At 43.0% G+C, this 12,158-nt stretch overlaps 1 protein-coding gene across 4 annotated transcripts in view; it reads left to right on the forward strand.

The window, feature by feature from the left end:
* The window catches only part of DNAJC6 (DnaJ heat shock protein family (Hsp40) member C6), a 146,221-nt gene that overhangs the window by 85,295 nt on the left and 48,768 nt on the right, over positions 1 to 12,158 (forward strand). For all 4 annotated transcript variants that reach the window (XM_080654563.1, XM_080654564.1, XM_080654562.1 and 1 more), the window contains exons 2-4: positions 8,661 to 8,811; positions 10,150 to 10,199; positions 10,303 to 10,451. In XM_080654563.1, coding sequence (XP_080510689.1) covers positions 8,661 to 8,811; positions 10,150 to 10,199; positions 10,303 to 10,451 — 350 coding nt within the window. The remainder of the gene's footprint in view (positions 1 to 8,660; positions 8,812 to 10,149; positions 10,200 to 10,302; positions 10,452 to 12,158) is intronic.

The raw sequence follows: 12,158 nt of genomic DNA on the forward strand, positions 1-12,158 counted from the left end.
ATTATGATCTCTGAACACATAATAATCTGGCCACTCAGTGTGTGTGTGTGTGTGTGTGTGTGTGTGTGTGTGTGTGTGTGTGTATGTGTATTAGAGGCCCGGTGCATGAATTTGTGCATGGGTGTGGTCCGGCCAGCCTGGCCAAGGGGAGGGGACATGGGCGGTTGGCTGGCCTGCCTGCTGGTCGAACTCCTGGTCGAGGGGACAATTTGCATATTAGCCTTTTAGGATATACACTGAGTGGCCAGATTATTATGCGTTCAGAGGTCATAATAATCTGGCCACTCATTGTATTTCAGCATTTGAAAGTCTAGTTCCATGGAACTTGAATATTAGTCGTGCAAATAACACATACCATACCACTTCACTTCGAGATGGCAAGGGGCAACGCCAGAGCGATAAGAGGTTCCCCTCTGTTCAGTGTCTGTGATGCTGAACTATCAAAAGTGAAGAGTTCGTGAGAGCCGTATTGGAGGCTCCACAAGAGATTCTGTCCTTGTACACATCTCTAATTAGGCTTTGTCAACCCTGACATTTAACAGCATGGCCTTTCTTTTTTTTCTTTTGCTGAGGCTGCCTAGCTTTGCTGGAGACAGCATGTTTCATGGTTGTCTTCTTTCCATCCCCAGAGCCAGCCGCCTGGCAGCTATCATTCCCTAAGTGCTGACAGCACCCCAGGCACTGTGCTAAGGTTTTACCGAATCCTCACCACAGTCCTTCTATGAAGGCTTCCATTTTACAGCTAAGGATAAATCATAATTTGGATCAGTTAACTTGTCTAGGCCAGTGGTCGGCAAACCACGGCTCTCGAGCCACATGCGGCTCTTTGGCCCCTTGAGTATGGCTCTTCCACAAAATACCACGGCCTGAAGAAGTGGCATTAGAAGAAGTTTAAGTTTAAAAAATTTGGCTCTCAAAAGAAATTTCAATTGTTGTACTGTTGATATTTGGCTCTGTTGACTAATGAGTTTGCCGACCACTGGTCTAGGCTGTACATCCAGCTAGTAGCAAACGTTGAAGCCAAACCAGTTCTGGCTGATGGAACGCGCATCTTCCGACTGGGGCAGCTTTGTTTCATGACCTTTTGTTTGGCGTAGGGAGTGTTGATTTTTCTCACTTGCTTTTATTTTTTCCGTGAAATTGTTATTTCTAGTTGGATTCCTGGGTAGTCTGTGGTAGGCAGTCAATCGAATGACTCATTTGCATGTGAGCTGAATTTCTAAGAATTCAAATGAAAATTCCTGATTGTGTTAGAAAATCACACGACTTTAAAACCACATTCACATTCATGGTCTCATTTGATCCTTTTGATGCCCTGAGACATGTAGGGAAATTTTTGTTCTTAATTTGTTCCAATGTATGAAGGGAGAAGAGGCTTCAGAGGAGTAAAATACCATGCTTAAGGTCACAGTTTCTAGGTGGAAACTAAGTCTCCACTGTAAGATCCTCTACCCCCAAGTCCATCCTCTTTTCTCTAAGCTTCCCAGAAGTATGATGAATGGGGAATGAGGTTTAAACTGTCTTTGACTCCGGAAGCCGAGACATTGGGTTTTTCTACGGTATATCTCGTTGGGATCCCCAGGCGATCCATCTCTCTAATTGTGGGAAACCAGGAGATGACAAATCTCTTAGACACAAGGAGGATGAATCCTTCTGTGGTGATGACCCTGGTTCTTGCACCCTTGCTAAGTGTTGTGGAGAAGAAACAGCATTTTTCCAGGACAGGGACTAACGGTGCATCTCTGCAAGGTCCCCTTAGTTTTGGGAATTTCTGTCCTGCAATTGCCAACTTTGTAGAAGGCAGGAAGAAGGACACTTGTAACACTGTGTCACTTAAATAACCACAGAGGAAAATGCCCCATAGGTGAAAAGGAGCATGAACAGGAACCGATCATCGGATTTTCAGTCATCCCTTAAACAGGCTGATCCTGAACACTGTGGAATAATGATAATAACTTACAGGTACTAGAATTGGATGGCAGTGACTTTCCAGAAATGGGAAAGGTGATGCTCTGTGGAAGTGTCTCTGTGGAGGCCCAGAGAACCCACTGAGGAAGGTTGATGTCCTGAGAACCTTAATCATTGCCAAGAGTTCTTTTCCATCTCAAATATTTTTCTTTTATAAAAATGAGGTTATACTGTACATAGTTTATATTCTGCTTATTTTTACCTAGCCCTTTGTCACGAGTGTCTGTACCCTTCTAAATAGTGACTTGGTAGCTAATTATGTAGAAGAATACATCAGTTATAGTCTCTTGCCTCTATGACCAATACCTCAATAAACAACACCTCAATGGACATATTTTTTTTGCTAAATATTTGCATATGATCCTTTTCTTTTTTTGACAGTACTTTATGGAGGAGCATCTCTTCCTAGGGGTTACCAAGTAGAATAGTGTGCAGCCAAAGGTGTCCTGGGCACTTACTGTATGAGCAGTGGAGAGTATATGTGGGGAATCACCACTATGCATTATGGACTCTGCAGGGCAAGGCCTTTGTCAGCATTTTCCTGCTCTCTCAGTACTTCTCATGGGGTTTTACCTGCGACTGACAGTCATATGTTTATGAAAAGTAGGCCACACTTAACTTTTTCTATATTTTTAGTTACATTAACGAAATTAAGATCAGCCTTAACATTTGTGCCGGTCTTCTTAAAAATATACTTTGTTCTGGCCCAGCTGGGTGTGGCTCAGCGATTGAGCGTTGACCCAGGAACCAAGAGGTCACTGTTTTAATTCCTGGTCAGGGCATATGCCTGGGGTGTGGGGTGTGCAGGAGGCAGCTGATCAATGATTCTCTCTCATCATTGATGTTTCTATCTCTCCCTCTCCCTCCCTGAAATCAATATAAATATATATTTATATTGATTTCAGGGAGGAAGGGAGAGGGAGAGATGTGTGTGTGTGTGTGTGTGTGTGTGTGTGTGTATGTGCGTGTGTATATATATATATATATATACACACACATACACACACACACACACACACACTAGTATATATATATTCTGTTCCAAAGAACTATCAAATCACCTCAAGTCACTTTTGGAATGAAGCTTGATTTAAAGAAATGAGAAATGAGCAAACAGCTAGCTAATAGTCCAGGGAGAAGCAGATTCTCTCTCAGGAGAATCAGATTTTATGTCAGCGTACAAGTGAAAACTAATCAGGTTATACAGAGGTGAGCTCCCATGACTTGGGAGGGATTGGATGCTGCTTGTAGTCTCGTCACCATTAGGAATCCCGACAGCTTATTACACCCTTAGAAATGATGGGGAGGGCAGGACTGCACCCTCTGATGCTTCTCTTTGGATAGTGCCATCATGCTTTCACAATTCTGTCCTCGTCACTCCCACTGTCTGACGCCCTCAAATCCTGAGTCCCCTTTATTAAGCCCCAGGTGTGTGCCTCCCCCGGTGCCATTTTAGCCAAAGCATTTAGCAACATGGCAGAGGTGGCGAGCTCTGAACTCCCAAGAATGGAAGTCTTTTCAACCATCTAGTGCAGGGATTAGAAAATGTCTTCTGGCCTGGCTGATGTGGCTCAGTCATTGAATATCTGTGAGCCAGGAGGTCATGGTTCGATTCCCAGTCAGGGCACATGCCCAGGTGTGGGCTCAATTCCCAGTAGGGGGCATGCAGGAGGCAGCCAATCAGTGATTCTCTTTCATCATTGATGTGTCTATCTCTCTCTCCCTCTCCCTTCCTCTCTGAAATCAATAAAATATATTAAAAGATTTAAAAAAAGAAAAGAAAAAGAGAATGTCTTCTGTAAAGGCCCATAAATAGTAAATACTATAGGTTAGGGGGCCATACGGTCTCTGTCACAACTATGTCACTCTGCCATCGTAGCCGCAGACAATAAAAGGTGTGAGTTTGGCTCTGTTCTCAGAAAACTTTACTTACAGACACTACCATTTGACCTTCGTATTGTTTTCACTCTATCAAACCTATTCTTTGGACTTTTTTCACTCATTTAAAAGTGAAAAAGCCATTCTTATTTAAAAAGACAGTGGGCTGGATTTTGCCCAGGAGCTAGCTATAGTTTGTCAGCTCCTGATCTATCGTTATTGGGGGCTTTTTTTGCATCACTTTCTGACTGTACCATTTCCTCTGTGGTGTGTCGTTTTTGACACCTCTCTGCCCTTTATCTCAGTGAGCTGAGGCTCAGCTATCCTTTGCAGAATCTGTGCTTCTGGCCTTCATGTAGCTCAGCAGGGAGAGCCAGAATCCCTACCCAAAAGGACCGTGAGGACAAGATCAGATCATGCCCCTCTTCTCTTTTTTGTGTCCTGGCTAGTTTGACATATAATTTGGGAATATGAAAGTCACAGATGTACTCTGACCGGTAAGTCTGGTTTCTGCAGGATTCCAGTGAACAGAGCATGCTTCCTGAATGATGGTGAGAGTCAGATTTTATATAATTGAGGTTATTTATATCTTTTAATAGGTTGGTGCCATGGGGTTCTTTTCCAGCACGAAACTGAGAGTCAGAGAGAGGTCTGGATAATAAATTCAGCGTCATCTCTTAGAACAATAATATATCAGAAGGGTATCCAGGCTGGAGTGTTCGCTTGTGATGGAAACAGGGGAATTGTAAACATTTTATACTGCTCTATTCTTGCTAAATTTAAAATGAAAGTCTGATACAGATTTTTTTACGTGGAGTGTGTTTAAAGGGAGATAATGTGCCCTGTATTATTGGGGAACAGAACCCAGAACATTCTCAGCTTTGTAGCTTTGGCGGTGGTCTGTGGAGCCACCCAGCAAACCAGTTCCTGGCCTTTATTCATGGCCATGAAGCAGTGGGGGCGACAGAGGCTCAGGCACCTACAGAAAGAGCTGGTATAGTTGGTCTGACAGCTGCAGTGATTTATGAGAGTGCTTGTTAAGGACCATCTGCTGCTGAGAGCCACCAAAGGAAAGGCACGCAGGAGGAGATCAAGGAATGGGAGGTGGAGGGCTTGTATAAGGCAGGTAAGGATCATCTTAATTACAGCTGTTAGAATTGTGAGTTGATAGGGAACTGTAGAATAGTGCGAGATGGTACAAGCAGCACAGGCTTTGGATTTGCACACAGACCTGGCTCTACGTTAGGTGAGTTGTGTCCCTTCTTTTGAGCTTTCATTTGTTCATCTATAAAACTGGTATAGTAGCCCTAGATGGTTTGGCTCAGTGGATAGAGCATCGGCCTGCAGACTGAAGGGTCCCAGGTTCAATTCTGGTCAAGGGCACATGCTGAGTTGCGGGCTAGATCCCTCGTGGGGGTTGTGCAGGAGGCAGCCAAACAATGATTCTCTCTCATTGATGTTTCTATCTCTCCCTCTCCCTTCCTATCTGAAATAAATAAATAAAAATATTTTTAAAAAATGAAATGGGTATAATAAACACTCTCTCCCTCTCCTGTGTGAAACTGTACTAACATAAAAGTCCAAGTGGAGTTCCTGGTGCCTAGGGGAGCTCAGAAAGTGGTAGACATTATTAATGTTTGTCCATATGTTCGTTTAATTCGCTGATTCATCAGCATTAGTTGTCCTTTGTGATTTCAAATAGAGACTCCTTTTCAAATAGATGACTGAGGCAGCAGTAGCTCATGTGATCAGAATGGAAGTTTAAAACAGTCAACATGTATTTATAGGTATATGTATGAGCATCTAAATGGCACACAGGAGTGCAGTAGGTACCTCAAGTATGATTTAATATACAGCCACCTGGCCAATAAATACAATAAAATAGACATCACCTCACTCACTAGTAATTGGGGAAATAACAGAATAAGACTGAAATGAGATCTTGCTTCACACTCACCAGATTTGTGAAAATTTTAAAGTCTGACAATATCAAGTGTTAAGGAGAATATAAAGTGAGGGACCTCACCCTAACCAGTTTGGCTCAGTGGATAGAGTGTCGGCCTGTGGACTCAAGAGTCCCAGGTTTGATTCCAGTCAAGGGCATGTACCTTGGTTGTGGGCACATCCCCAGTAGGGGGTGTGCAGGAGGCAGCTGATTGATGTTTCTCTCTCATCGATGTTTCTAACTCTCTCTCCCTCTCCCTACCTTTCTGTAAAAAATCAATAAAATATATTTTTTAAAAAAGAATCACTTAAAAAAAAATAGAGTGAGGGACCTCATACACACTACTAGTAGGAGTTTAAACTGACATGACTACTTTGGAAAATGATGTGTCAATGTCTAGAAATTTGAAGATGTGCATATCCTATCTACTAACAAATTTTATTAGGTATAACCAAAAGAGAATCTCCCACATGTAGTTAAGTCGATGTGTTTATAACTGCATTGTTTTAGCAAACAACCTTGTTATCCATCTTAGTGGGAAACCTTGGTGTCCAACCTTAGTGGGTAATAGATGCATTCTTTAAGGAGCTAAAATTACATGTGGTACCAGCATAGGTGAATTTTATATAATGGTGGGTGAAAAACATGAAGTTGCACACAGAAAACCATTCATATATGGCTTGAAATTGTGGAGAAAAATATTAATATATTGCAAATGTTTACCTACATCTATAATAATAAAAGGGTAATATGCCAATTAGATTGGACGTCCTTCCGGACAACCTTCCAGACGAAGGTGGGGCTGTGAGGGAAATCTGGGTCCCAGGTGCCAGAGGGAAGCTGGTGCTGGCAGCCTGGGGAAGGAAGGCCTACTCTTGCACGAATTTCGTGCATTAGGCCTCTACTATATAATAAAAGTCTAAAGAAATTATTTGGCCCTAGCTGGTTTGGCTCAGTGGATAGAGCGTCAGTCTAAAGGGTCCCCAGTTCGATTATGGTCAAGGACACATGCCCGGGGTTATGGGCTTGATTCCCAGTGTGGGGCATGCAGGAGGCAGCCAATCAGTGATTCTCTCTCATCATTGATGTTTCTCTCCCTTCCTCTCCCTTCCTCTCTGAAATCAATTTTAAAAAATTTAAAAAAGAAATTATTTGGAATGATAAATATTAAATTCAGGGTAGTATTAAGAGAAAAATGAGGGATGTGGTTAGAAAGGTTGCCTGGGGCTCAAATCCCAACCTGCCATTGACTTACTAGCTGTATATCCTTAGACAAGTTTCTGATCTATAAAATGGAATAATATTACCTACCTGATAGGTATGCTATGGATTAAATGAATGAGTACAGGTAAAATACTTAGAATAATACCTAGTAGATAGTAAGTGCTACGTAAGTTTCAGTGCATAATAGTAGTATAGCTAAAGTCTATTACCCCTAGGTATATTAGGAACTATGCTAATAGTTTCTGTGCACTCATTGAACTGTCTCCTATGAAATAGGCATACCTGTGCTATCTAGTAGATAGGGGCTAGGGATGCTGCTAAACATCTTATAATGCACAGGACAGTCCCCCTCCCTGGCAAAGAAGTATTTGACTCCCAATGTCGATAGTGCCAAGGCTGAGAAACTCTAAGCTAACTCCAGGGAGCCAGCAAGTACAGTTTTAAGAAGCTGGAAGGGATGAGAACCCGAAATACTTGACAAATAACCCTAATGACCATCATCATCCTTGCAAGTGCCCTACGTTGGGCTGCCAGTTGAAAGTGTCCCCCCAACGTCCCGCGTGGTTCAAGGTTCAGGTTCAGGGTTCGGGCTCTGAAGGAGGCCTCACGCAAATGAAAGAGACTAGAAAATATTAATTTGGAAATATTGGGGGCCAGGTGGGAGCCCAACTCAAGGGGAAGGACTCCACCCTGCTCTGGCCTTGCTATCCCTTTTATTAAGACTATGGGATACATCCATAGCCTTTAGGCAGGCAATTCCAATAATAGCCAATCACCAAGAATTTACATAAAACTAAAAGGTGGAAGTTGCTTTAGCTATCATTGTCTCAACTAAACAGTGGGTGGTTGGCTCTGACCTTTCAGAGCTTCAAGGTTGACCAGCCTTCCGGGTTCCTTGTCCACACCTCTCTGCTAGTGAGGACAATGGGCAGCTTCTAACACATCCTCAGGCCTAAAAGCTGTCAGAAGGGCCCTTCAGAAGGTATTTTTCCATGATGGAGGTGAACTATTACTTTGAGGGATAGCCATGCGATGGCTCTTCTAACGCAGCCAACTCCATCAAAGGGCAGAGGAGACCCCCCGGACTCACTTATAAGCTGCCCGCTGCTCTTCCTTGGCCAGGTCTCTGAAGCAGCAATCTGTGAAAGACATATAATGCTGACCACATCTATAATTTCAAGTTTTCCAGTATCCACATTAAAAAAGTTAAAAGGAACAAATGAAATTAATTTACTAGTAGAACCTATTTAATTCCATGTATCCAAAATACTATCATTTCAACATGTAGTATTGAGATCTTTTACTCCCTCCCCCCTCACTGTCTTTGAAATTTGGTGTGTATTTTATGTTTGGACTAGCCACATTGCAAGTGCTCAGTTGGCACATGTGACTAGTGCTTCCAGTTCTGGTTGTGTTGCTCTGGAAGGTTCTGTTCCTGGGACTTAGTGAAGGACTTGCCTTGGTCCCTGAAGACCAGCAGCACTGCTGTAACCCAGAGTCATCAGTAAGCTGAGAGCAGGATGTGACTTCCAGGAATTCCTGCCCCAGACTGCTGAAGGTGGTCTGCATATGTTCCAGGATCAAAGAGGGGTTGGTTTTCTGTGTGGTCTGTGCCGTCATCTCCTTTTCTGTTTCTCATTGGCAGGTGCCTCGTCCCCAGACATGGAGCCCAGCTATGGGGGAGGCCTCTTTGACATGGTGAAAGGAGGTGCAGGCAGGCTCTTCAGTAACCTAAAGGATAACCTGAAAGACACCCTTAAAGACACATCTTCCAGAGTTATACAATCTGTTACCAGGTATGTGTGTTCTTCCTGGTTGAGTTAATGGACCTTTGTGGCCCCAAAGGATCTGTTTTCCTGCCAACTACTTGTCTGGCTCAAAGACTGGCAGTTTTGTGATGTCATTTTATGGGATCTGATTGACTGAGCAGTGTCACCAGAGCCATAAAGTGGAGTCCTTCAGAAGCTACAAGCACAGGCTGGGAGGCCTCAGCTCACTGGTACATGAGAGCACAGGGGGTTGTCATCCCTGGCCTTCGAACCCAACATCCTGAGTTCTAATGCATTATCTGCTCTTGTTAACCATGTGACCTAAGGCAACTTCATTAGCCTCTCTGAGCTTTACTTTTATACCCTGGTAGGATTTGTGCCCTTGGGTGTTTGAGAATTAAATGAGGTAATCATGTCTATGCAATCTGAATAAACAATAGTCATGTATTGCAATCAAAACAGAATTTTGTTTTTGTATCTTAATAGTCAGTTAGAATTTATTTACTGGGAGAAGTTTTCTATTCTTTCACTGTATGACAACTTCTACAAGCAAACCATATGAACTTTTTTTATTAGTCTTAGTTATTAGAAAGTTTTAGGGGCACTTTAAGTTACAGTGTGCAGTTTTAAATCGGAAATTCAAATGTCAAGGCCAGTCTTGGCCAGTTTGGCTCAGTGGATAGAGCATCATCCTGTGGACTGAAGGGTCCTGGGTTCGATTCCATACCCTGGTTGCAGGCTCGATCCCTAGCCCCGGGCACGTGTGGGGGGCAACCAAGCGATTGATATTACTCTCTCTCTGTCCCTCCCTCTCCTGTCCACACTCTCTAAAAGTCAATGGAAAAATATTATCAGATGAGGATTAACAGATTCAGATGTTAAGTCCAATTATTGATCAACATTTTAATCTTTGTTCAAAGGTAAAACTTCTCCTTTCCCTCCAGTCCTCAGCCAGGGCCTGGTAGGCAGAAAAAGGATGTCCTTTGTTATTTCTCCATCACTTCCTCCCCTGACACCTATGGGTGATACTTCCCTGTAGGCAGAGAGCCTGGAACAATGATTGTTAATACATAAGCATGTTTTTTAGTGGATTCTGTTCATAAATGGCATCAGTTTGTAAAGACTATGGGTGTGCACAGGTTGGAGCAGTACATTTAAGCTACTGAGGGTGTGGACTATCTTTTCTTAACAATGCTCCCTTGTTGGAGGGAAGGTTTGAGGGACGTCAGAATAGGCCGGTTAGCGGGAAGTGTCCCCGGTGTTAGCGGGAAGTGTCCCCGATGATGATGCGAAAGTGATTGAGAGAGAGCAATCATGGCATATGTAGATCATTTTAACGAGTGCCCTTCCTTGTCTTGCTTTTAGCTACACGAAGGGAGATTTAGACTTCACTTATGTTACCTCCAGAATTATTGGTAAGTTTCTCATGTGCATTTACTGCTCAGACTCAGCTTTCAGTTGCTGCTCATCACCACAACCGAGCGGTTTAACCCGTCTTCTTTCTGTGTGACCCTCCAGTGATGTCCTTTCCTCTGGACAACGTTGACATAGGATTCAGGAATCAGGTTGATGACATTCGGAGCTTTTTGGATTCCAGACATCTTGACCACTACACGGTGTACAATCTGTCGCCCAAGTCCTATCGAACTGCCAAGTTTCACAGCAGGGTAAGGAATTTTCGCTCTGGATCACATGGTTGAAGACATAACAGAGTATTTCTCCTCTTAAGAGCTATCCTCAAAGCCTTTGCCCTTGGCACATGAAGCTGAAAAACTATACACTGTGCACATTTCTAGCCACAAAATATTTATTAGGCTTTAATGATATATTCTGAAGATTTTTTTGGGGTGAAGATATTTGTTTATCTGTCGATGAAATACCATCTAAGTTGGGGCCTCACACCAGTTGTGGTTGGTTGCTCAATTGTTAGGCTGCATTGCTGTGAGGCTCAGTTGGAGCTTGAACTGCTATATATAGCATTTGGCTACCTTTACACTACAACACTCATCATGCCTGTACCTGTCCTTATAGCTACCTGGGCATCGCGATGAGGCAGTATAGCTAGACCAGTACAGACATACTAGTATTAATGGGAATAGCCTTCTGACATTCAGTAAAATTGTTTCTTTCAGAAGTGAAGCTAGCAGATAAATAGCCTACATTGTAGGTTTGGTAATCCTATTACTAATATTAATAGTAGTGAGTGCAGCAGCCAACACTTACAGAGTGTGTACACTGCTCTGGGGACTTGACATGCAGTATTTCATTAAATTCTCTCAGCAGCCCTCTGAAGTAGATGGAGAAACTGAGGCACAAAGAGGTAAGGTAACTTGCTGAAGACCACACCATTAGTACTGACACTGTTGCTTGGGAAAGCTGGATTGTCCTCTAAAGGAGCTTTTGCAAATAGACTGAGAAATATTCCTAGTTCAGGAGCTATGAGAGCTGGCTTGGGTTTGAATCTAATATCAAGCCTGGTATTCCTGGTTGCTGAATTCTTTTTGTTTTAAATTACATTTATTGGGATAACATCATAACTTTATATAAGTTTCAAGTGTACAGTCCTAGAATACATCATCTGTATATTGCATTGTGTGTGCAGCACCCAAAGTCTGGTCTCCTTCTGTCCCTGAATTCTTGATTAACCACCAAGATAAGGCTTTTTCTCTCTCAAGAACATCTTCAAATATTTTGACTTAGCCTTTAGATATGATTGTTTCTGTAACTACATTTGGGTCTCGTGATAAATAGGAAGGGTTTCTATACATTGGAACCTTTAAAAGTGAAACTTGATTTCTAATATTTAAGATGGCAGCTGATGGTCTATGCTGTGTATCTAGCACCTCAGCTTTGATGCCAGAACACACTGTGCTCCAAGTTTCAGTTGCCATCGATCGTGTCTGGGCCTCCGTTTCCAGAGCTGAGGTTGCTCTGCATGCTTCCTAAGATTCCTGCCCCCATGTTCAATATGAAAAGGGAGGGTTTTGTCTTCTCAGAGTGTTCCCCAAATAGCAAGCGGTAACCCAGCGGTTCTCAAACTTTAGTGTACATCAGAGTCACCTGGAGGGCTTGGTAAACACCCAGGCCCAGCACTGCCGATTCAGCAGGACAGGGGTGCAGGGAGAATCTGCATCGCTAACAACTTCCTGGTGCTACTCCTCTGGTGCCATGGGGACCACTCTGAGAAGCGCTAATGAAACCACTCTGAAGTGGTTTGTTCTAAACTGGCATTCTTTAATGGAGAGTTTAAGTGCAGCTCCTTCAAATTCTCTAAACTTAACTGCTCTTCCCACTCTTATTCCATCTATTACCTAATGCAGAGCAAGTGATGTCAAACAAGATGCGGGTAGATATTCTGTTTCTAACTCAGACGC

Source organism: Plecotus auritus (assembly GCF_963455305.1).
Source record: "Plecotus auritus genome assembly, chromosome: 2".
NCBI classification, from domain to species: domain Eukaryota; kingdom Metazoa; phylum Chordata; class Mammalia; order Chiroptera; family Vespertilionidae; genus Plecotus; species Plecotus auritus.